At 41.8% G+C, this 27187-nt stretch overlaps 1 protein-coding gene across 1 annotated transcript in view; it reads right to left on the bottom strand.

The window, feature by feature from the left end:
- Window positions 1-27187, bottom strand: part of SCML2 (Scm polycomb group protein like 2) — a gene marked incomplete at both ends in the record, with an annotated part of 57457 nt that overhangs the window by 4122 nt on the left and 26148 nt on the right. The window contains 5 exons of the mRNA XM_084279456.1: window positions 4133-4246; window positions 5346-5528; window positions 9850-10053; window positions 10674-10809; window positions 15999-16249. Coding sequence (XP_084135582.1) covers window positions 4133-4246; window positions 5346-5528; window positions 9850-10053; window positions 10674-10809; window positions 15999-16249 — 888 coding nt within the window. The remainder of the gene's footprint in view (window positions 1-4132; window positions 4247-5345; window positions 5529-9849; window positions 10054-10673; window positions 10810-15998; window positions 16250-27187) is intronic.

Below are 27187 nucleotides of genomic sequence, written 5' to 3'. Positions count from 1 at the left end.
CCACCTACTTAGATCTGTGACTGTTTAGCCCCCGTCTACACTGTTTCTCAGACACATGAGCAGAGTTCAGCGGGTCCCTCTCCCTGTGCCATGAAACAGGAGCCACATTTGCTCGATTACTGAAAATTCTACACTTGGTCAACCAAATTCAGGTCTGACTGGGAGAAACATGCTGTGTGAGGAGAAAAAACAACCGGCCAAAGCAATGAGAGCACCCCTCTACTCTCTAGCAATCGTGTGCATTCTTCTCTCTTTGCATCAGGCCAATATCTAGCCCAAGAAAGAAGTTGGAATCGTGATGTACAAATCTGTATGAAACAAATGCTGCTTTGGCAGGAGAGTCAAGAGCTGGAAAATATAGCTAACAGGTTCACAGAAGTGTAAACCCCACACTACCATCTTGAAAATTACTCTAGTGAAGTTATAAAACATATGCTAGTGAAGCAGCATAGCATATTCTTTGGGATAAGAACCGGTATGTTCTGCGAAACAGGTTCCTGAAATAAGCTTTTTACTACCCCTCTTGTATGACAACTTTCAAGACTTTCTTGGGCGAATCCCCAATTAAAAGAGTGTTTTCCTAAAAAACTCAGTGAGCTCCTCAAGCATGTTTTCAACTTGCTTCATGAGGTCTTCAGTCCTCTGCTGAAACCTGTTTAAAAATGGAGCACAGTGAAGAACTGTTGGACATGTTTTGGTCTTCAGACAGCTTAATCCTGACAGTGAACAAAAGGCACTCAGAGAGCCAGCTCCCTACTTAGTGAATTCTGTAAGGCAAGATCTTCAAGAAGATGAATCATCTTTTACTAAACTCGATAGTCGTGGCATAAAGCAGCTTTTGTGGACGCCAGCCCTTCTCTGTCACATACACAACCCTCGAAACAATCACTGCTGAAATTCTCTAGTTCGTTAGATATGAATCACAAAAGCACAGAAGTGGCCGCTGAGGTTTTTAAAGAAAACAATCAAAAAAGAAAACTATCTTCTTTACGTTTGTCAGCTTGAAGTAGTTGCAGCAGCTTACCAAAACCAACAGCCATCATTCTATAGAATTTCAGAGAGACCTCACCAGATGCAGTCAGCGATACGCACTGTAAAATTAAAGGCTAGCCAACCAAGGGAACATTAGAACTGCAAAGAACCAAACCACTAACAGAAATCTCAGCCCAAGAATAAAGGGCAGAGGTGGTACTTTAAACAGTTACAGCAAAGCTATATGAAGGAGCCTGAGGTTTAACTGACTAAACCTGTAGACTCAGATTTCAGAAGTCTTGAAAGGGAGGATGGAACAGTGGAGACAATACTCCCCAGCAGAAAGTTTCAATTAGAGTATTTTAGCAAATATCAGCCAGCTCCATGTAATGTCTTAAGAAAAAACCTTTTTGCATTTATAGTAAACAGGTAGAGGTCCCAAATATAGGGTTTTTTTTAAAAATAATTGTTTTATGCAACCCTTGTCAAGATTTCTGAAGACACAAAGGGTTGTTTTTTTTATAATGGACTGCATTACAGAAGAATTTCATTGTATTCATTCTAATTATATCCCAAATTTCTCTCTGATGTTACATATCGTAAAGGAAGTGGCAGTACATAGGGCTGAGAAAGCCCAATGCTGCTTCTTTTCCCGAGATAACCAGCATTTGAATTTATCTAACTGCAAATTCTCAATTGGGACACACAAGGCAGAAAAAGCTGGCATATTTCCCAGGGCCACCAGCTTTTAGAGAAGGTGTTTACGTTCAGCAACTGCAATGTCCTCTCCAGTTCCCCTTCCATCCGTCCAGCTTCTCTTCAAAGCAAAAGCAGCTGTGATCTTGGCGCAAAAAAAAAATCGGTCAACTTGTAGTGCAGCCAATTCCCAGTTGGCGCCTGGCAAAGGGAGCTTTGCCACCCGTGGAGCAACGAGTGACACGACTCTCCTACCTCCACATTCTGAGCAGTTGGGAGTAAGAGCGATACGGAAAGGGACGGGAGTTTCCGCTGCAGGATGCCCGTAATAAAAGGCCAGTAAGAGGCCTTCTGTTTCACATGTGAGGATGACAGACTGTTTAAAATCCGAAGGCCTTAGCAGGAATCGGACGTTCTGTTTTCTTGAGACTCCTCTGGGAACTGGAAGCCAGTTGTTCTGCCTCATACAGAACAGGAGTGATGTAATCGGCCGCAGTAGTAAGACTATCCTGTTTGCAGGGGGAGGCAGGCTGAGTTACTCCCCACCCCCTTCCTTTATCTCTCATAACTTTAAGAAGAAGCTGTCAGTGAGCAGGAAAGACAGCAAACTCCGCAAAACACAGCCCTGAGCAGATCAGAAGGAAAATGAGCTGTTTGAAAGACCCTTTCCCACAATTACTCTATTTTCCCTTCAAATGATATTTCAAAACAACTATTTCAAGACATCTATGTCTCAATAGAACCAGAACTTTTTGGGGGCAGATCCTTCTTGCTAACCAACCCATGACTGACCGCTATAAAATTACCTCCAGATTTTCAGCAGAGGACATTGCCCTAATGGGAAACACACAACACTAGAGAAGAGAACTTTGCCTCTTGAAATGCACAGAATACAAATTCAAACCTTTTGCATGGCAAAACATTTTAATTTTTTTTTTTAATCCAAGTAACTGCACTGTATAATGAGCTACTGATCTTAAAATGTATTTGACGGAGCACACTGACTTCATCTGTAAAAGGGATCCCTTAGCAAACAAGGATTAAAAAGCAGCATGTGCATGCATGTTTGAGGAAGATTTTGTCCCAAATAATGCAGATCTACTTAAACGTTTGTTCTGCTTCTTAAGTTACCTACCAGAAATATCCGACTTAGACATACACTATGCCCATGGATAAGCCATTACTTCTTTTGAAAAGACACAGATATCAATAATCAATGCAGAACTCTATCTACAAAGAAACATATGTGCCACGTGTAAAAACTAAGATATACTGTCTTAAATATGGTATCATTCTCAACATTTTAATTTGATATCCTTTTCTACTTTAATTGTAGTCCTATGACTTGTTACTCTGCACAGAAAAAGAGAACATTCTGTCCCCACTGATGCTAAGACAAAATGACACCAGGATCTCCAAAAGAGAAGAAAAAAAATCATATGAGGGAAGAAATAACTATCCCTCTCATATTAACACCCCCCCCCAACAAACAAACAACAAAAAACTGAAACAAAAAGCACAACTTTGGAAATGTTGTGCGAGTATCTTGCAGGAAGAGAAAGTATGGTATCAGATGGGACCATTCAACATCAACAAGTTACCATGCTGAACCAGTGAAGTAGCAAAGTAAAACCCCCACATTTCCCTAAGTCTCTCTCACCCAGGCTTAAACCTAGATGCTTTCCTCACATCTGAGGCAGACTAAGACTAGACATGCGCTCAGTTACTGCAGCTGAGCTGCAGCGCAGGAAGAGGTACTATCCATCAGTGAGCTAAATCTATCTAACAGCCAGCTGCCACAGGGAGGCTTTGCTACTCCCCTGCCCACGGCTGCATTTCATCCAACCCTTCCCTGTCCTCATCCGAGTCCATGGTGAGTCAGTCCGGAGAAGTAAACTGCAATCAGCTCTTTGCTGCATCAAAACCTTTCCTGTGCTTTCCCTCACTGGTTCAGCTCATCACCCAGCTGTGGGGGGGCAGGGAGGGGTGTGCTGGGACCCACTGCAGGGAGCAGGAGTCAAGGAAAGCAGGAGCAGCACAACTTTCAGTGGCAGCTAGCCATAAACACAGCTGAAGCGTATCACCAAGCTACACCCTTACACACTTAATGACCCCGGTCTAGAGTTGTTAAGAGTTACTTCCAATTTATCTCCTAACTCATTTTGAGGCAATTGGGTTTCCACTAAATGGCCGTACATGAAGCAGGAGGCTTCATCCATCACCAATTTGCCTGAGCCCCTTCAAAAAGAAGGCTAGCAGGTTTAGCAGAAGGACTGCTGGAACTTGCAGTAGATCTTCTCTAAGTGCAAAATCCGTGCCAAGGATCAATAATTAACATACTTTCACCCTGACCTGTCAAAGGCTAGAGAAAAACCAGGCACATACATTGAACTCAGTCCTTTTTGATTGGAAATACTGAAACCATAAATAATCCTCATATATAATCCCGACGTAATGTAATTACCTTCAGATGGATGAGCATCGTTTCTGGGAAGCTTCGGGGAGAGAGGAGCAGTATATGGTGGGGAGTCCCGAGAGTATCGCTTAGCGCTCCTGTTTTCAGGTATTTCTTCTTTTGCTGTGAAGAGGAAAGTCACCACCTATTATTCCAGCATAAAGCTGCTCATGGGGAAAGTCCAAGGACAACAGCAAAGACATGCATCAGCCATTCACCAACTTACAGTTCAGTTTCCTGCATCACACAGGCTCAGTCATTTCCATACAAACTTTCAAAGCTGAAGTACAGCTTAGTTTATACTGTCGTTGCCCAAACTAAGGTAATTCAAAACTAAGACTTTCATATGACAGACAAAATTATAAACAGAATTTCTCAATTGGAAATGGGGAAAAAGAATAAAAACATTACTTTATTTTCTAAAGCAGCACACCACAGGCAGACTCATCTATCAGACAGCTGTGAAGAAACCCAATATGAATCTTCTGGCATTGCCCTGATGTCCAGGTTTCCTCAGCTGTGACTCCTGGTAATGCACAGGCTGGGACTTAACAACACGAGGCCTGGCAAGTGACTTGGTGAGAGATCCAGTACAAGCCATTCCATTTCCCCTTCACTTGACACTCCTGGTGCAGCAGACAGAGATGTTGGCTTCAAATGAAGCCTCACAAGCAGCCACCTGCAAAACCCACCTTTTCTACTACGTGACTGGACTGTATATAGAAGGATGCAAAAATTTTTGGAGCCACCACTGAGTAAGGTAATAAAAAAAGGGAAGAAAGGACCTTTTACTAGTGTGGGAAGGGCTGTACTGAGTTGCCTTCCAGGGCAAGCCCCTTTTCATGAGGCCGTAAGTATCTTTTTGTAAGTTTATTTTATGATCGGCACATAAATTTAATAAATGAAATGTGAAGTTTTGAGCTTGTCATTTTAGCAGGAACACAGTGGTACAACACATATGTTTCCTGGCTTTAGCTACAAGGAAGAGTCTGCCGAACCAAATGATTTCTGCACATGTGGTACGAGCCATCCCACCCTGTCAGAGCGCGGCCACGCCGGAACCAATGCGCTAAGAACTGAAGCGTATTCATTTCCATCAGCTCACGTCACAGACAGACAGGTTTAAAAAAAAAAAAAAAAAAGGTTACATTTCCTAAAGTTGCCACACTTATTTCTCAAAAAATACCAGCACAGTTGAAAAAGAACAGTTGTTCAACAGTACCTGGTTTGTTCCTATCGTACTCGGTGGGGCTGTGTGCACACCCCGTGTAAGGGCTGAAGGGCTGGCTACTGAAGAGATTATCGCACTGCAAGCTGTGGCAGAGCTTCTCCAAGAAGCGCAGGACAAACGAAGCGCTGTTTACAGAGGGAAGATTGATGGCATGCTTCTCCCCATCAAAGGAAGCTGTGAATAAGAACATGATGTCAAACACCCCCCCCCAAGCATCATGAAGTATAGTAAAACACCACCATTAACCGAGAGGGGAAAGCATCCAGATTTGATTTAAACCATACAAGACAGGAGTAAACAATCATTCCAGTAGTTCAACAAATTTACATCCAAAGGTCTGATTTTACCTTCCATTGGATCCATGCCAGTTTGGATTTGCTGCACAGGAACTTATTTTAATAAAATAACTTTGGATTCACACTGACAAATGAAACTTGCACCTATTCCACCATCACAGAAGCCTCATGTGCAATTTCTGTTGTTTGCCTATAAAACAATAACCTCCTCACCACCTACTTGCAGGAGACAACACAGAAAAGACCCCTTAGAGTACTTGCTAATTAAGAAAAAAAATCCCAAACTGGAAGCAAACAAGTTTAGGATTTTCTTCTCAGTTTCTAACAGAACTGAGCGTCCTTGTGTGATGGGCTGGCATCCACTACCCCTGAAATCCTGACTACAGAAACTGCCTTGCCATTTGCTGTTTTACCACTGGAGAAATCCATCCTGCTGTCAGCAGGACAGTGGTCAAGCTCACATTTAACTTAACAGGAGCTAGGTGGCAGAGATACCACAAGAGCCACAATGGATCTGGTGCCTTTTAAACTGAGTGATTACAAAGAGCCTGGACACATGCCTGTGTGTTCTATTTGCTGATCTCCTACCCTGACCCCCTCCCCTAACAGAGTGTTGCAGCTCTCCATTATTTTCTTTTTTTGGGAAATTTAGTAACATTTTGAAAAGATTCAGTACTACCACTGTACACATAAATAATTACTGTTACATTAGCTGAAACTGTTAGTTACTTCTGATTAGAAAGATATTAAAACAAAGCAGAAAAAACTTGTAACTGAAGCTTAGGGCTAGAAAGAAATGGCATAAACACCAGGTTTACGCTTCACTTCTTGGTTTTTCAGCCTGTCACGCAGCTTTCTGTTGTTAACATAAGTCTCCAAATGGTAAATAGAGCTTTAGAGAATCACATTTTGTTGATAGCAGATGCATTTAAAAAAAAAAAAAAAAAAACAACAAAAACCCAACAACACAAACCCAAACCAAAAAAAAACAAAACCAGAAGTGACAAGCAAGTCTTTATTCACAGATCTGACTTAAGGAATGCTTCCATATTGTGTTACAAGAGAGACAAATAATATACACAAAACCCAAAGAAAATGCCCAAGTTTAGCATATTTTAGGCTTCCTTAGGAAATCAGAAGTGTCAATTACTTACGCTGCTGATGTAAGGAAGCTTCTGATTAGAGTTAGTGCAAGTTAACTAGCTAGCACCAGCACCAATGTGCTACCTCCCTCATCTGCTTTCATGACAGACTGACCCAAGACAGGCACTTAAAGTTTAAGAGTCAGTACTACAGGGACAAGTCCCAGCCCCACGTGTTTCCACGGCCCGTTCGGCTTTTCCCGGCTCCAGTGTTCCAATGAAACACTAATGATTCACAGCCCCACATGTGCTTCAGACACAAGCCCCTCTACCTCCTGTTTGGGGAAGGGGTCTCCAAAGGCAAATTTTTGCTTGGCACTCAACCAGTTCTGGAGAGCAAATGGGCTGTGAGACCCTAGCACAGACTGATCTCCTGACAAATTTACAGCAAGGTAGTAGCCAGCTACAGCAAAAGTTTAAAACGCTCTATAACAGCCTTACTGATCTTCTTATATGACCTTGGGGGAATCACTTATTCTCCACACCTTAATTTCTCATTTTGAAAAGAAGCATTGAAAAGAACAATATTATCTTAGACTTGTCAGGAGGATAAAGCAAGAAACAGCTGAGGCAATGTCACCAGCAAGACATACCATGGGAAAAATCCACAAATAAAGATGCAGCACAAACACAGATCCCTTGTGTTCTGAGCACCGGAGGGCAACCAGACTAACCCCAACCGAGGGTGTGGGATCCAGAGCCACAGACTCAACTGTCTGTTCTGCTTAGGGACAACATAAGTCTCTTGCTTCCCAGATATGTGGTAGGGGGAAAAAATAAAAAAGGAGTACTTCTGAAGTGCAATAACCTCAACCTTTAATGGCAAATAAACAGGGATGGAACTTATGTGTGAATCCCGACCCTCGGGATGAAGTGTCGTTCTCATTTCTTCACCTTCCATTGTGTAAATATGTTTTTAAATACCAGGTTTGAGCTAGGAAAAAGGCTGAGAACTAAACCATCAGAAAAATGTGTCTGATAGTGAAGAAACTCACCCCAGAGTCTGATTTTTAATTCTCTGCTTGAGAAGATTTATCTGAGCCTCAGCCTACTTCATCCCACCAAATGCCACAATCTCTGTGCTACAGAGAGAAGAAAGGGGCTGGCACCACCACCACCATTAGTGGGCTTGCTAATCAAGCCTGTCATTTCCTTCCACTTGTGTCTGCCTGAAGTCAAACCTTATGCACCCAGCAAAAATAAAACAGTTTTAGTTTCTGAGTAAGAAAAAATCCTAAATTCAGTTACATTCAGAACAATTATTTTCTTTGGCAGTTGAACCAAAAGAAAACCCCTAATTATTCACATGTATTCTAGCAAGATTATTTTATCCACATTCTCAGCAGCATACAGTGTCCTCCTACAGCATGTATAATACTTGTCATAAAACAGTCAGTCTACAAAAGATTTAGATTTCTCTGCTCCATCTCTGCCACAAGTTTTTTCTTGCCAGTCTAAAAACAACCAACCCAAACTAACCTGAACATAAACTCTAAAAACACTTACAAATAAAAACTCTACAATAAAACACTCTCACAGTTTCATTGTGTAATTTGTCATTTTATCCTATTGTAGGTTTCATCTTCTTTCTTACCATCACATGCACAGCTCATTGAAAGGTGCTACAGTAACCTAAGTCACATTTTGTGCTCCTCAATATATGTCAGACACAAATTTTGGACAAAATGACAGGGAACTTTTGCTCACCCACTTCTCAGCAACCTGTCTGACAAATTGATAAGAAGGCAAGAGCTCAAGAACACCAGAAAGAAACTGGGATCTTGTGGTTCTCTATCACCTGGGCCAGGACGCTGCTTCAGGAGCAGTTTACATCACCAAGTTCCTCAAATCCAGGGCTACAGAGCTGTCTTCTCTGAATCCAGGCCTTGGGGACTGGGGCAGAGTGGTAATCCCCTTTTTTACAGAACTTTTGAATGTAAAGAAACCAAAACTACATAAGGATTTTGAAATTTTTCCTTCCTCCCTGAAATGATTGTTTTCAACTAGTCAGTCACAGCCCCGGTAGGCCACTGGCCTACGATTTAGTCCCCTGCAATAAACACCAAAATGAATGCCAGCGATGCTCATCTTGGTGCATTTCATTCAAGCAAAATCAACTTGTACAAATTAGGTTCAGCAAAGCATCATTAATGTTTTGTGAACAAACTCATGAGGACACACAAGCAACGCTTACTGCAGCTCTGCTTTACACTGGTCAGGGTGCTGCTTTTTACTCTTAAGACAGCAACATCTTTAAAAGGATTTTATTGAACCTGTATTCCACTAGTTACCTTTCACATCTAGTGTCAATGCAAAGAGACTCAAGTAATGCAAAGTCCTTTTTATTGCCAGTGATGGAATTATTAATTGATGTGCTAACAGCTACACAGAATATTTCCTAGCCTAGAAGGGAAAAAATGTCAAGCAGCAGCTATTCACTTTGAGATATAGAGATAATTTATCTGCAGACCTGCCATTAATATGTAGCAGAAATAAACCTATTCCATAATAGGGGACATAGGTGGGTGAACGCTGACCTAAGATACTGCTACAACTCCAGGGAATGGTGGAAGGAAGAAGCAGCAACTTTAACATGTGGAATCACTTGCATGGGAGCTAAACACATTAGCTTGAAACTTTTCACCCACTTGGTTAAGGCATTACGAACACAAACACCACGTATGGCTAAGTTTATGCAAATTACTTTAATTAATAAAGCTGATATTGCTGAGTTTACTTGACAAATGTTTGGCTACAGCTGCTAAATAAGGTGCACAAGCTCTCCTTAGTGTAAGGAGTCTCGCTGTCCTGAGCATATGTAACGTAGCACTGCTATTGCTACATTCTAAATTTAAAGAACTGCTCAAATCCTTCTGAGAGAGGTAAGTCACACTACCAACACCACCCTCTTCACAAAAGAGTTCACACTGTGTTCTTGACTGTGCTCAAATAGTTACAAAAGCGATACAAACTCATTGCAGCTACTTCAGTTCTTCTGCCCTAGGGCAACTTCACAGCCCTGTGAAGAAACAGCAGAAACAAAACATCTTCACATACCAGTTATCATTTCCCCTCCGTGATGGCCAGATTTCAGAAATCCAAAGACTGTTTTGGATTGATAGGCACAATCCACACAAGCCTGTACAGCCTGCTGGAGTACCACATTGACAGGACCTGGTCCAAAGTGATCTGGAAGCTGCTGAACCTTCTTCTTATCCAGGTGAGGCCCTGAATTTCCATGCTTGTTGACATAAACACACACTGAAAAAGAATAAGTCATATTTACTGCCGAGAATCCAAGACACGTTTCCAAGTTAGAACTGCAAACTGTCTTTTTAGTTTTTATCTTGAAGAAAAAACATACTGGTCACCTCAAGAGGCTCAACATACTTTCTGGGTTTCTCTCTTATTTAACAGCCTTAGTTGTCTCTTTTAATGTAAAGCTATACTGAGATAAAAATCTCCATTATGCTATGTTATATTGTAGTACAGCCAGAATGATGTCAGAATATCACCTGGGATTTTAGCTACATTTATTCCCATTTCATATAAAAAGGAGTGGGTCAGACATTAAAGAACTGTACAGTTTCCTTCTTCAGACAGAAACAAACTACCAGGTCTAGCAGATCTATCAAAAGCACTGTGCCCCAGCCCTTCTTGCTGTAATACAGGCATCAAAATACCAGCTCTGCAAAGTAACATTGGCACCTACAAATACCTTTAAAAAAAAAAAGGTAGCTGGACAATGATTTCCAGTAATAAGCTTGCAGCACATTCTCCATAAAATGACACTACTAGTTTGCTTGAAATGGAAGTCACTTCACACTAAAAAGGTATGGGGTTTTTTGGGGGGGGGGGGGGGGAGGGCTTTGGTCTTTTACCTGTCGATATAACCGCTGCAGTTGCCCCAGACAAACTAGTCCCATCTTTAAGTATCTGTGCGGTGCCACTGTCCCCCTCAGAAGAAGAATGAGGAGAAAGCGATGGAGGAGTCAGTTGTTCTGGTGGGATTTTTTTCTGTTTAGAGAAAAAAATCCAAGGTCAAAATGTTTAATGTTTTTTAAGGAGTATGCAAAACCTTCTGCTATCAGTTACTATCTGAATGTGTGTGGTTACTTATTACAAAAGTACTTCACACAACAGAGAAGACACGAGTCCAAGAAAGAAGATGAAGACCAGAAACCATCAGTTTGCACTTACAGCTACTTAAGTAAGGCAGTGGAAGACAAATGGTTTAAAAAGGATGCCACCTCTGTCTAAAAAGTGGGAAAAAGAATGAGCTTAATATATTAATTCATGACCCTTCTACATCTTAGGAAGCACAGAAAAGGTACTTTGGGTTATTTTCATGCCCATATCGTCCCAATCATCTGGGTTTATAACAACTCAGAGCACTTGAGTCACATGTAAGTGTCAACTTTACAGTGCACCTAGATCTTCATACAATCACAGACTGGTTTGGGTTGGAAGGGCTCTCAAAGATCATCCAGTTCCAACCTCCTGCCAGAGGCAGGGTCACCCCTACACTAGACCAGGCTGCCCATCCAGTCTGGTCTTGAACACTGCCAAGGAGGGGACAGCCACAGCTTCTCTAGGCAGCCTGTGCCACGGCCTTACTGACCTCACAGGGAAGAATTTCTTACTTGTACCTATTCCAAATCTGCCCGCTTTTAGTTTAAACCCATTACCCCTTGTCCTGTCACTACATTCCCTGACAAAGAGCCCCTCTCCAGCTTTCTTGTAGGCCCCTTCAGGTACAGGCTGGCAGCTCTAAGGTCTCCCCAGAGCCTTCTCTTCTTCAGGCTGAACAAGCCCAACTCTCACAACCTGTCTTCACAGGAGAGGTGCTCCAGCCCTCTGGTCACCTTTGTGGCCTCCTCTGGACTCACTCCAACAGTTCCCTCAGCTTGTTTCAAAGGGGCTAAAATTCTCAAGTACTTATTTTCAAGAATTTGTGCTTTATGGCAGGTATCAAATAAGCCAGTGTTTACAATCCAGTTACGTGGCCAAAATCTTTTCCTTTCACAAACTCAAACTTATTTGCAGCTTATTGTATGACAGACAACCAGATTTCACAGCTAAAAGATTTAGAAATTGTTCAGCGTTCTTTACCTTACACCTTTAGGAAAGAACAACTTTGTTATAATTTAGTTTGGATTGGGGGTTAGACAAGAGAGATGCACCAGGAAGGAACTTCTAATGTGCTCTGATATGCTATCAAAATACATGGAAATAAAAGAAATGATGAATTGGAAAATAGTTTATCACTTTTCCCTTCATTGATTCTTACATGGGAACAGATTACGTTCTCATTCTCTTACCTACCTCAAAAAGTTACAAACACAACAGGCTGCCCAAGATCTTGACACATCTGAAGACAGCGGAGACCTGGCTACTCATGTGGTACCATATTTATTGCTAAAATTGACCTACAGAGAACTGACAAATCAGTCAAGTTGCTAAGGGAGGCTAAGTCATCTTGTGTTCAGCAGTATTCATCCCTGGCACTTCCAGAAGCAGCATTATGTTCAATCTATGAACTAAAAACCCTGTAGAAAGCAATCAAAATATGTAACTTCCTAAGAGCTGCAATGCTTAATTTCTTCACAACAACTAGAAAGAATAAATTAACTTTCTTCTGAAATCCAGAGCACATTAAAGAAAATTTCTGTGCTTTTTACAGTTCAGAGAAGATAGGCTTGGCTGGAGAAACTGCTTGACAATATGGGACTAGGTGAAATTGCCATGAACACAAGGAACAGACTGCCACGGCCTGGCATTGCACTGAGTGAGATGAGGTGGTTCAGGTCAGAGGGTGAACCAAGCAGTTATGTAATACTTGTCAGGAATTGCCTAGGTATCTTAGCACCATGAGACCATGTGTCTCTCTTCCAAAAATGCACTTGGGAAGCTGGAGCTTCTGATCTGAAGTCTGACAGTCCTGAAGGCTGCTCTGGAGCGGGGACTCTTTAGGGGCCCAGTTGCCTGTCACCATGCTGCAAAGTATGGGTGGTCGAGTTGAGGGGAAAGAGGGGGAAATGGGAGAGATGTAGGCAGGAAAACAAGATACAAACAGAAAACCTGTAAGAAGGAGGAGCAACCTGCCCTCCATGCTAACACATAAGCATGGCGAGGCTAGCCAGCCATTTCCTACCTTCTCCTTAAGAAGGAGGAAAGAGCATGAGTTTGGAAGTACAGCACATGATGTTTGCTCAGCTGAGGTTCTCATATTGCAACCCCAAACTGACCAGCAGTAAACTGCGATCCCAAACATCCCACGACTTTTCAGGAGGCAGGCCACGTTCCCAGCAGGGCTCAGCAGGTTTGCTGAGTCAGGGTATTGCCTGCTGCCCCCAGCCCGCTGGGAGGGCACAGCAGCTCGGTTTGCCTGTGGAGAGCTCTGCTCACCCTCTGGCACTGCAGTGCCACTGCACAGCCTTCACCCTGATGTGCAAAAATTGCTCTTCATGTGGGGTGAAATTTAGGGCTGGGATCCAGACACAGACCAAAGGGACTTCCTTGAGAAATTCTGGAAGGAATTATGTATGCTGTTATGCAAAGTGTACTTTTAAAAATAATTAAAAATATGTAAAGAAATTTTCCACTTCATTATGATGAAGTAAAACCACACAGCGTGAACTGATGGAGACAAATGGAAAACAAAGCCTATCATGCACCTCATACTTCTGGAGAAGCTTAGAAAAAACTTTTATATAAAATAGAAAAAACAAAAGAAGACCTCAACATGATAAAAGGTAATACCTGCCCAGTGACAAACATGGCAGCATAACAAACTTAAACCAGAGAAGGTCAAACAACTCTATAGTATATCAGGCACCAAGCAATCTCCCTAAATATGCAGGTTTTCAACTACCAAAAAGGCAGCTCCCACTTGAAGCACAATCACTTAGCCTGAGCAGCTGGACAGTTATTTGGATTGGTTTGAAAAAAAAGCCCAAAATAAAACAGAACCAAACAAAACACCACCACAAACAAACAAACAAGCAAGCAAGCAAAAAAAAAACCCAACCAAAAAAAGTAGTTCCAAATCTCCAGGGTCATGCGACTTGCATTATATTTATGTATGTACTGCAGTATGCAGGCTGTATGGCACTCCAGGTCTGTGCAGAACTCCCCCCAAGCCCTTTCCTCTCTCCACTCTTAACAGCTGTAACAGTCCAAGTAAGAGCCTGCACACATGTACAACATCTTGGCAACCCAACCACGCAGCCAAGCAGTGATAACCTTCCGTGGATTCGCAAAAGGAGTTCATTTGTAAAGTTCTCAATGCAAAAGTTAATGTAGTAAAAATCCCAAATTCAGATTCTGAAAAACCCAACTCTTAGCTGCCTGGTCCCAGGAGTCTGTAGAGGTACCTCAGATTCACTGCTTCAAGGCAGGGAGTGCCTGCAGTAAGCCCCCCTCCTCAAGTAAACCCTCTCAAGTACCTCACACAGACCAGGAGCCAAATGCAAAGAGGCACTTTCAGACACCCAGCATTTAGAGACCAGAAGTATCCTCCAAGGATGAGACGCCTCCAACTATTTCAGAGGATTCACAAAGCCTCTTGATTTTACTTTTTTCTTCCCATGAGACACAGAGGACAAAACTCGTAGGCAGAAGCGCGTCTCCTGCCATACCTGAGTATGGCCTTAGCACATGCAAGTCCTGAATTCAATGCTCTCCTCTAAAGCTCCTCAGACTTACAGAGAACACCCCATCCACCAGTGTTTCTCCTCTATGTTCTCTGTCTCTGTGAACTTTCACACACCAAGCAAGAGAAAAAGCTGGAGACCGCCTGCATCAGTAGCCTACCTTTGGATGCCTGACTGGAAAGGGCAGGCAGCAGAGGAGATAGCACCCAGGCTTTCAATTTCCAGTCCCCAGAATAAAACTTCTTACCTTGTGGTTAGAATTGCATAGTGCCCACTTCCAGTTTTGTGCTAGAGTTTTATAGTTATGCTCTAATAAGGTCCCTTCACTAGAACCTTACACAGATCAGCACTACCACTGAAGGGCCATTACTCCATCCTTTCCCACCCATCACTAGCAATAGATCCAATAGCCCACAGTGATTCAGACTGGCAAAGGAAAATCCCAAAACTTCAACTTTATGAAACATGGGGAAAGAGAGGGAAGAAAAAAAAAAAAACCCAACAGAAAAAACAATACCCCCCCATTCCTCCACTGCTGCTGAGGCTAAGGAGGGAGTGGCATGGGAACAGACACAGGGGCACAGGAAACCGACTGCAGGATTGCTAGTCCTCTTTTACAGCCTGACACAGGTGAACAAGCCTCAAAAAATAGGTTGTACTTCTATGGCAATTCAAGACTTGTCAACATCTGCCCTGCCATGGCTCTGTCCTTGCAGCAGCAGCAGCATGTCTGCTACTGCTGGGTGGGAGCAGACAAGGGTGGCCATAAAACGGTGGGATGATGGGACAGCTGTCTCCCAGTACATGTCTCTGAACTAGCTTATTCTGGGATTGCTTACCCCCACCAGTGTTGGCGTTATGTAGGAGTTAGTGGTGGTGGTGGGTTTCAGCAGTGTCAACTTGTGCCTGGTCAAGCTGCTCCAGAGGAGCTGAAGCTGGAGGCAGCCTAACCAGGCAGGTCTGACACAGCGTGGCAGGGAGGAAGGCAGAAGGACACCATGGCTTTTGGATGAGGGCAGAATTAAGCCCACACCTAGAGAAATGTTGGAAAGACACTTCCTGCCTCATGCAAGTATCTCCAGAGTTAGGGGATATCCCGCTGTAAGATTAAGATGCCCAAATTTTGCCACAAACCCTTCACTGTCCCTAACCCTTTGTTTCTAAACATGAAAGAAAATAAGTACAAATAGTTAAAAAAATTAAGGAAACTATACATATGGTTCAGTAATAAAATAACCCAGACTAAAAAGCCTAAAGGCTTCCCTGTCTCATGTAAAATTTTTCCTGGAAACAGCTATTCCAGAATACTATTTTTCAACACCAACAACTCGCCCATAATTAAATTAGTCATCTTGTTCTGGGATGAAATAATCCACAGAAGTTTATACTGAAATATTCCAGAAGAGCTATTCTAGACTTTTTTTTTTATTTATAATCACTAAAACCTGAAAAGCCTTGAAGGCTGAAGAGAAGAAAGAAAATTAAATAATAATTTAAAAAATTCACTACAAAATTTTGCAATATAAAGTAAAGTAGTAGATAAGGACTAACCTTTTTTCCAGGTTTTAAACTTTTTTTCCTTGTTTTAAGGTTTTCAGTATGTGAAGTGCTTTTTGTCAGGGGAATATTTTTAGGAGACCTGCCCTTCTTGGGAACTGCAGACTGTCCAGGGGGTTTGCCCCGACCTGGTTTCCTGCCCCGTTGCGCTGGTACTGGAGCAGATTTCTGTGGAGACTGCATTGAACGCCGGGTCACTTTGGAAGGGGAAGATTGGATTTTTGCACTGCTCTTTGTAATGGAAACTGAGGAAAAACAAAAACAAAAAGGGGAGGGGAGGAAAACCTCAAAATGAACGATGGAAAGCAACTTTTCTAACAAAGGCTTAAAAAAAATTAAAAAAATGTAGTGCACAATTTATAATGTAAAATAAATATACTTGGAAATTTTGAACTTAAATGGTTGGCATGAAACTACATAACCTCATTAAAGCCCAAGAGAGAACTCTCAATACCCATTATTTTAAAGGGATTTCCTAAAAGAAAACCACTCAAAAATAAACTAGAATTGATCCACTCACCTTGGAAATGCTTCCCATAATTTTTATTATGATATTTGTAAAGGTCCATTCATCAAGAAGGCCTTCAAAATGCTTGACAAATTATACAGCCCATAATACATCTGTTCTCTTCTAAAAGCAGTTTCCACAATTACAGGACACACCAACTACTTCTACGGAGCTACAAACCAATTTTGAGCAGTGAAGAAAATCATCCCACTGAAGAGGAGAAACTGATGACAGGCAAAGTATCATTAATTAGCATCTGTCTGAGATGCCAGTTGCAAAAGTTGACATAACTAGACACAGATTATGCTATCTGGAGCCATCCAGACTTAAAATTGTATTTGGAAGAAGGATTTAAAAAAAAAATAGTCATTTTTATTCATTCTTAACACTGAACTGGTTCTCTGCTCAATCTCCCAACCCAATACAAAACTGATCCAACACGTGTACAATGTGACCACATTATAATCTGATGCGAAGCTGCAAAATGCAACCAGATTTAATTGAACTTCCTAGTTGCCCCCTTTTTCCACCCAGTTCACTCTCCTCAGAAGTAGTAACGAGGATTTTATTTTAACAATTCCCATCACAACGGATTTCTTAAAACACCAGAAGGATGCCAAACGAAGCCTGTGGGTAAGAACGTATCCTGAATGAAAAGATGTACCGCATCAGGCTACGGCACCTGTGGCCAACAAAAAGCAATTACCAAGTCCAAAAGACGAACAAATATTCTGTTTTGTTGGCCTTATCACTGACAGACAGACACAGAAGCTGTGACAGAGGTAAGATGATGAAAACAGGAAATTTTTGTGACAAACCACCCTTCTTGTGAGAGGCATGGGAAAGGTACACATAACGTATCTGAAATAATTTGAAGTCTTTACACTAAAACTGGATGGCATTCTAGTATCACACTGCCTCTCCCATCACTTTTGCATTGCACTGACGATGGGGCTTTGAGATTCACCCTAACCTTAAACACTATGAACTTAATGCAACGTGACTTAAAAGTACTGCAAGTTGAAGCAGGCTTCGACTGCATCAGTCACCAGTGCCCTGAAAGTGGGGCACAAGGACTGCTAATAGTTAATTTCCTGAGATATTTCTGCTCAAAAAATATTACTTTGCTCACCCTTTCTGATAAATGAGTAAAAGATGAAATAAAACTCAAAGACACATTTGAAATGAGATCTTGAGAAAAGAACACGCATAAGGACTGAGTAACAGATTCAATGCTTAGCTCCATGAGTGATACTCACCTTAGCAGCCCAGCACCTAGCTTTACAACTGTTACTTTAACTCTGAATTTTTATTCAGGAGTTAAATGTTAATAAATATTTACAATAGAAAATGTCACAGTAAGATGAAATACACACTGCAAAGAGACTTCTTATACAAGTACTACTGACACACATTTTTAAAGCTGTAGGAGCATTTGCATACATTGCTGTTTGTCTGATTTGCTTATTAATCTAATATTTCTAAAAGGCAGTTCAGAAGAAATCTCTTCACTATGGCTGGCTGCGATCCTAATACATCACACAGAAGAACGATATCCCTAGGTATCTGTGGAGGACCACCTGGATGTGCAAAGCCATCACCTTCCTTTTATTTATGCACGCCAAAACTTCTTTACATATACAACATCAGCTTAAAAAGAGATGAACAGAATTTTAAGCAAATGCTGGCATGGCATTACTCTTATGTCTCTGAACTGCTGAATGACAACTTGCATTAAGCTGTACGTCTGGAAAGCAGAACAATATCAACTGTACAATAACTGCTGTACGATACAGCCCCACGTACCTCATGCTGTATTGTGCTCACAGCCATGTAAAATGCAGCTATTTTTATTTATTTGTGCCACCCAGCTACACATTTAACAAAACGAGCATGAACTCAGAAAGAAAGGCTGGTTCACAAATTCTCTGCCTACGCTGAAATCTAGCAAACGCATTTCTGTTGTCCCACAGTATAAAGACACAGCTAAGGTTAAACACACAGCTACTTCCAACGCCAGCAGGTTCTAGGAGCACAGGTATGAATTTCAGGATAATCCCGACTCCTTTCCAGAAAGACATTTACCGTACAAAGAGTAACAATGCAAACAGCTCTAAGCACTTCAGGCTGCCCTCTGGAAACACACACATCAAGTAGCCTTATCACAGCGTCTTCCTACCTGTACACGCCAGAGGACCAAATATTAGCCACGTTAACCATTAAGGGGAAGGGGGGGCAGGTCCCATTTGGTATTTTCCCTTCTGCCTAGGGCTGAAACTGCTTTTTTCAATAGGCAGGACTGCAACAAAGCCCACGCTGCCTGGGCAGCCTCCCCGAGATAGCAGCAAATGAGGAGGCTGCTATTTGCATTTGTTGATTTAAGAGAGGATGGGGTGGGGGAAGCGCAAGGGAGTGGGAGACTGCTAAAGTAATTCCCATATTGTCTGCAGGCTGTATTGACAGTGATCATCAGTCACCTGCTCATACTTCCGTCACCCCGGCCTTCAGAGGGAGACCAAAGGTTACACTGGGTCACAGGATCTGGAGGGAAATGAAAAGACATGCAAAATCAAGCTGCCAACCCACTGCATCTGTAGACAGAGTTATCCCCAGTAGGCCACATGTTCCAAAAACTAAGACGTTTTAATAGTCTCATGAGAACTTGTTAAAATATAACGATGAAGAGAATAGAGAGGAAAAATGCCAAGCTCTGCTTGCAATTATTGCAGTATTTAGCTGGGATATTTACAACCAAAAAAGCACATTTGCCTTTTCAGGATGCTGCTTTGCATCACAAAAGCCTTCTCATTTGCACAAACAAAATCAAGCATTTGTGTCCATGTTGCTCTTCTGCAGGAATATCCACTGCTCCAGCTTCAGCAGTGGGATGTATCGCACGGCATTGCTTTCCCAAGTCTTGTACTTACACCAAAAAGCTGTACCGGTGTCCTCAATAACTGAAGGGCAGAGATCATGCTACAGAAATGTGCTTTACTACTCTATAGTAATGTTAGCAATTAAACAGTTTTCAAACAGAGCTCTAGTTACGCTGTCAGGTTAGTGAGGGCGATAGGTGGCTACCGTCATGCAAGACACAAATGGCTCTCACACTTCCAAAAGCATTGATGGTTTTGGGGTGGGCTTTTTTTCCACAATTCTTTGAAAACCCCTATAAACCTCATATCCAAAGTATGTAGGAGAAAACCCAAAGCCAGTACCGTTGAAGACGGGGCCTAAAGCCGCATTGCCACAGCTCAGCCCTGGTTCGCACAAGTGGATCCACTGGAGCCACCGCGCCCGTCTGCATGAGAAGGGTAGGAAAGGTTACACCTCAGATGGGGCCTCATTCTGCTTCTCCAAGCAGGAAAAAGGACCTGACACATGCAAGACTGCAAAATTTGACCCCATTATGTTATCCCAAAGATGACTTGCCTGAGTAGGACATATATTTATGACAACTGTGAAATCTGAAGCTACTGAAACCTCCGGTGCTTGGGAAGGGACAGATGACAGTTCAGAAGCCTGAATTCTCATGCAATTCTAATTAGTAAAATTCCTTTGGATAATCCACAGCTATGGTTTTACTTTGTGTTTTATGCAACACAAGGGAGGGGGAGAAAGATTCAGATTTATAATATTTAAACATTAGAAATCTACCATACAGTTAGTGTCACAGAGCAGCAGTTACAAGACAAGAATTTAAAAAGCTGAAGTGAAAGTGAGATGAAGCAAGGTAGGAGCCCACTTTGTTGCACATTCTGTGAACACAGCACTGCTACCTTAGGTGCAGGAGCCAATTAGGACAGTAAAAACAGTAATTCAGTGTTTAAACCAGCATTTCTTTCAAGACAGAAATGAATCTATTTGTACTGCAGTATTGTTCCTATGTCCCCACTGAGGCGCAAGCCAAATGCTCTTCTGAGGATATACAAAACCTAACCCTTCTCTCATCTTCAAATAAAAAAAAAAAAAAATAACTTGAGGCAAAGAGATTTAGCAATTTACCCTAAATCCATCTGAGCATTCTACAGCAGAAGAAATGGAAACATACCTCCTGAATTCTAAACCAGGATTTTAACTATAAAATTAACCTTCTTTAATACAGTAAGTTATTATCATTATAGTTTTGACAGCTGGGAAAGGAGGTGGAAAAGATTAGCAATTTTTCAAAAACAACTTACTGCCAAGGATTATAAAATTTTATGTTCTTATGTCTCAACTGAACAAGAGAGCCATACAAAAGTGTAAGTATCTGTAATACATGCCACCTCTTTCTATCTCTATTTGGATTACTTTTGGTTAAGAGGTAGCAGCGAGATACTAATTGGGATGTTGCTGTGATACAGAATCACATTAGAAGTCATCATTTTACATCCACCCTGGCACGACGTGGACATTACAACTTGCAATTTTCTTCTTTCTAGATTTTAGTTTCTGCTACCAGTATAACAAAAGACAGGAGAAAGCAAACAAACAAACAAAAGTCTCTTGCTATAGTCAGTGAAAATTCCCAGCCTTCACCTTTCAGGGCTGTGAAAGAAAACAAGAGGCGTCCAAGCAACATAAGGCAAAAGTGGAGGAAAGGAAAGCATTTCTTCCCCAGGCACTGTTGTAGCACCTTCAGTCCCTCACCCCCACCCTCAGCCTCCCACATCTTCAAGAGCTAAGCAGGCCAGCACCTACAGAACTGTGAAAGTATTAATTAAGCTCTATCAAAACCCACTGCTAACCTAACTAACCAGCAACAACTCTAAAAAACCCCAACTCTTAATAGTCCAATCAGGGCAGTGGGCATATGAGAGCGGGGGTACAAGCAAACAAAAGAGGAGACTCCTGGAAAGATCTCTCCAGCTAATCTGTGGAAACCAAGAACTGTGACAATGTCAGCTTCTAGTTTCACCTTTCACCAAAGCTTTGCCATTGCAACCACCCTCGAGAAAAGGAAAAAAAAAAGAATGATCCAAAACAACCCCAAACAAAAAACTGACACACCCCTCCCCCTCATACTTTGATGATAAACTGAGAAGGAGGAAAACAACATGTAATAAACTATCAAAGCAACACCAGCCTGAGTTACCTGAAGACAGTTTAGGTGGGCTGATGATGAATCTGTCCGTAAGCCTGGCAAAGCCTCACTCTACACATGGGGGAAAGGTTTTAGCATCTGGATTCCTCACCCCATCTTTACTGATTCTCCCCAGTGTTTGCCGTTATTTTTTCCTCAAGTAGCATCAGCAGGATGAATGGTGGGCCCAAAATGAAACAATAAAATGCAACAAACTACAAGGGAAGTCAATGAAACGCGGAGCATGGTTAGTGCAACACCACAATTTGTTTTGCCTCAACATGTGAATGACAGCACTGCTATTCTAACAGGGTTTATATGTCCTAAAACATTTGGAAAAAATCCCATCCACTCAATCCCACCAGTTGGGCAACACAACCACTGCTGACATTAGTATCCACAAGACTTGAACATGATGACTTGTCCAAGGATGATGTGCAAATTTGTGAAGCGTTCCATAAATTTGGGGGGTTGGACCCGATGATCTCTCGAGGTCCCTTCCAACCCCTATGATTCTATGAGCAAATAAAAAAAATTAAAAATTTCCAGGTAACAGGCAAAAATACACGTGGGGATAATTTATAAGAAAATTACAACTATCTTCTGAATAAACATGGTAAAATGGTGAAGAAACCAAATTTACAGTGAAGTTGCAGCTTTGAGAAAACTTAAATTTTTTTCTTAAGTGATTATTGCCCTGTAGCAGCTTCATCCAGGCTTTGCTGCAAGATGCCAAGAAACATTAATACCAAATAAAAAAAGCTTAACATTTGAGAGAATGTGGCAAATCAGATTTTAGCCTGAAGCACTGAGGAGTTTTTCATATACAATTCGGAAGACAGCACAAATCTGCTTACTGTATGTACCCGATTTAACTACTGTGACCTGCTCATGAAAAAAAGCTGGCTGCACTGAGAGAAAAACGAAACCTCCAGCAGTATGAAATTGTACCATTTCAGCAGTTGTTTCTTCCTTTAATGAAACTTAAGAATTACCACGCTTATCTGATTTTTTTTTGGCTGCTTTAAACAACGCAGGGTCTTTTCATAGATCTAACTGCAGCCCTTTCTAAAGTTTCAACACTGCTTTGGCTTCATCTGCAAACATAGAGTAGTACTTAAGTTTATATGGATGTTGCACATTTATATACAGCTCAGCTGAAAATACAGCACAGCTATTTTGATGTCATTTCATTATCAGTAACGGAGAAGTGCATCTCCAATAGCTAGCTTGGAAAAATCTGCACAAAGCAAGCCTGGAAAACATGTCTGAAAATTAAAATCAAACTAAGAAATCATAAAACACAGAAATATGGTGCTTTCTAATCTCTGCCTGAGCCTGTACTACTCTTACTGCTGCAGACAGCTTTTGAAGGAGACCTTTACCATCACAGGCTGATTAGCGTAATGAAAGAAGATTGCTCTTGCTGACAATAAATGCACTGAATTGGGAGGAAAGCAATGGGGTGGCACCATGCGGAAGGGGAGGGGACAGAGGAGAAGGAGAGAAAGAAGGGGACTAAGGATAAAAGCTACAGTGCACCATCTGCCTTTGGTCACCCAAACTCTCTCCTGGAGAGCGCAGAGAGCAGGTCCTCCTTCCCAAGGTCCTGCATCACCTTCATCCAAGATCCCGCTTCACAGGGCTGTGAGGATCAGGGACATACAGAAACAGATCCCTCTCCAGATGCTGTTCACATCTAAATGAAGGATACAACTTTATACTGAAATCAATCTTTACAGGTGGAACTACTTATTTCCCACATGGCTTGTCCCCAGTTGTTCTTTTGTTTTCTCTCCTTTACGAAAAAGGTTTTACTTCGATTATAAATAAAAAGATGGGCTGCCTAAGTAACTGCTATTTGCATGTAATGGCTAAACAATAAAAGGAATTTATACAGAAATAGTAAAGTGGAACTACTCTGAGAGTCTCCAGTAACCTGCTATCTGTGTCAGTAGTAAGTTTCAAATACAACTAGCTACAGTGTAATTCAAGAATATTCTTAGACACAGTAACAGCTTTCTATTATCCGATAGAGTAAAATAAAAACTAGTGTCTAAGTGGGTGAAATAGAAAAGCATAGTATGTTTGGCCTAGAAAAAGAAAAAAACAACATTCAAAAGATATCAACCTCAATAGCGTTTTTAAAGCATTTCAAAAGCAGAAGTTATACGGACCCAACAGATGATCGAATTCCATAGCGAGCAAATTTGGGAGATAATACCACAGCAACAAGACTGAACCTTATCTTGCATTCATCCTCACTCCCAGGAAGCTCATCACATCAGTTCCCACACCAGAACCCTCATCACAGGGATCTGAAACAAGTTCCCAGAGATGAAGTACCAGTGGTGTATGTCGGGAAGCAGAGACAAAACCAAGGGCAGAGAGGTGGCAGGACATGCAGCACTTAAAGAGTTTTAAGGAAACAAAGAGGTGAAGTGTCCAACCTACCGATAGCGCTGTGCTACTTCCAGCCTACTGACAGCACTGTGCAGGTTTGTCCTTAAAATTGCCTCAAGTTCAGAGATTTAAAGGTGACTAATGACTAATGTGATGCCAACACTCCAGCCAGCAAGGTAGCTGATGTTTGCACTGGCCAAGCTGCTAAAAACTGGTACAGAACAGAGGTAGTGAACTCAAATATATACACAATGTGTAAACCAATCATGATTTTCACAGAGAAAGGACACGTCTAGCAAATTACTTTTTTTTTTTTTTAAGGATCCCATAAGCAAGCAGACAATGGAAAGTCATTTGATGTAGTTGGTGCATTTGCATTTGACAAGATCTTACACTCCAGTCTCTTAAAAAAATCCTTAGCTGGCAACATGTATGAGGGAAGATCGTAATGATCCTTTTAAAGAATTTCTTGGGATATATCAAACAGTGGCCAGGAATAAACAGACATGTTTGAGAGAGGGCTACAGTTGAGAGAGGGCTCTAGAGACACCCTGAAAAGATCTCTGCTTCGGTTTGAGCCATTCAATTCACATATGATCCAGGACAAGAGTTAAGTGTGAGACAGCAACAACTGCTGAACAATTATTTGAATCAGCAAAGATGTATAAAGACATCTTGTAAAGCTGAGCAGTTGCTCAGCAGAGGAAGTAACAGGTTAAATTCACTGTCAAACAATTGAATATAATCCAGCTTCTGTGATCATTGATGGGCTATTAGTTGATGCACACAAAAATGACACCTTAGAATTAAAATAAGCATTTCTGCAACAGTATTACTTCATTGCTCAGTAGTAGTATAAATATTCCCAAATACCAATTCATGAATAATTACAGGAGGAATAGAAAAAAACCCAACCCAAAACACAGACCACCACAATGCCATTGTCTTAAATATCTTGCACATTTCTGGTTCCAGTGGCTCAAATATTACACAGCTGAAGTCTAAATAGTACAGAAGAACAGGAGCAATCAGAGAAATTAAACTGATCCCAGAACAAAGAAGAACAAAACAGAACAGGATTTTACAGGTTTGGAATACAGAGAGCTGAGGGAAGTTAGAATATAGGTTTACAAAATTGTCATGGATAAGAAGGCAGCAATTATGGAATTACTATTTACTATGTCTTCCTGTACAAGTAGTGGAAGTACAAGAAGATATTTTAGTACAAGAACACAAGGACAACAAATGAAACTACCAGCAAGAAAAGGGATATCTCCCTTTCCACAGAACATACAGTCAAGTACAGAACTCCTTACTACAGAATGTTGAAGGTGGTAAAAGTTCAGACAGTTCCAAAATATAACAAAATAGATCAAGCTCTTCCAGGAGGTACTAGACATAAAAGCATTATTATTGTGGGCTTGGGAGGTGCTGGGTTGTAGACAGCCAGATATTAGGAATACTTCTGCAAACCTCTCTCCTATGTGCTTCTACTTTTCTTCAGACATCTGCTTTCAGCCACTGCTAGAGAAAGCCTGCATAGAATCATAGAATCTCCTGAGTTGGAAGGGATCCATAAGGATCATGTGGAGTCCAACTCCTGGCTCCACACAGGGCCAGACAAGTCAGAGCATGGGACTGAGCGCATTTTCCAGACACTTCTTGAACTCAAGTGCTTGAACTCAAGCTCAGTGCTGTGACCACTTCCCTGGGGAGCCTGTTCCAGTACCAAACCACCCTCTCAGTAAAGATCCTCTTCCTAATATCCAGCCTAAACCTCCCCGGTTGCAGCTTCTTACCATTTCCTCAGTTTCTATCACTGGTCACCAAAGAGGAGATCAGCACCTGCCCCTTCTCAAAGAAGCCATAGAACATGATGAGCTCTACCCTCAGCCTCCTCTTCTACAGGCTGAACAAACTAAGAGACTTCAGCCTCTAAGACTTCCCCTTCAGACCCTTCACCATCCTCGTTGCCCTCCTCTGCACACTCTCCAGTATTTTTGTGTCCCTCTTGTACTGTGGCGCCCAAAACTGCACCCAGGACTCAAGGTGAGGCCACACCAGCGCACACCCGAGGTGTAGAGTGGGACAATCCCCTCTCTGGCAATGCTGTGTTTGATGCATCCTTCAGACTGATCCAGCACTGACACTGTCATGCCAACTTTCTTTACCAGCTATAGCTCACACTGATGTTCAAGGGACAAGTCACCTCTGAAAGCGCTTAAGTGACTGAGACATGCAGAGAAAACTATCTACTATATCCTTATAACGTTAACCTTGGGCCAGCAAGCCAAGCCAACATCAAGTGCTGTTGTCAAACCATACATAACATGAATTACTACCGTCAGAGAGATTTCTAGGGAAGCAAACTTCAATATTAGCTAAGCACAGCTTCTGCTAGTATAAACATTGAACACTACGCTTCATATCACCACATACATACCCTGACACCCAGCCAGGTCAACCTAAGACACATTTTCTGATTGTTGTGGTTTAATCCGTCAGGCAGCTAAAACCACCACACAGCCCTTTTGCTCTTCCCACCCCCTCAGTGGGATGTGGGAGAAAATTGAAAAGGGAAATAAAAAAGCAGAACTCGTGGGTTGAGATAAAGACCATTTAAGAGGACAGAAAAGGAAGAAAATAGTAATAACAACGATAAAAATATATAAAAAAGTGACACACAGCACAATTGTACACCACCCAGAACCAATGCACAGCTAGTTCCTGAGCCATGCTGCCTCCCAGCCAACCCCAGGTATATACTGAGTGTGATGTCATGTGGCATGGAACATCTCTTTCTCCAGTTGGGATCAGCTGTCCTGGTTCTGTCCTCTCTCAGCTTATTGGGCACCCCCAGCCTTCTAGTTGGCAGGGCAGTGTGAGAAGCTCAAAAGTCCTTGACTAAAATAATTGTGTGTTATCAACATTCTCATCCCAAATCCAAACCACAGCACTGTATCTGCTGCCAAGAAGAAAACTAACTCTACCCCTGCCAAAACCAGGACACTGATAAGGACCAAAGACAAAGCATAAACACAAAGAAAGAGGACTGATTGTTAAAACCAGGTGAAAAGTTGTTTTGGACCAACTACCCTCTCCATTTTATCTTCGTTAATTGCATCTTCGTTCCCGAGCTTAACTTTATAAACAAATGAGAGTTACAGATGATAAGGCTATAAAGACTAAATATATCATGTAATCTGT

Source organism: Gallinula chloropus, assembly GCF_964237585.1.
Source record: "Gallinula chloropus genome assembly, chromosome: 1".
Taxonomy (NCBI): domain Eukaryota; kingdom Metazoa; phylum Chordata; class Aves; order Gruiformes; family Rallidae; genus Gallinula; species Gallinula chloropus.
This window is presented reverse-complemented; position numbering and strand designations above follow the sequence as displayed.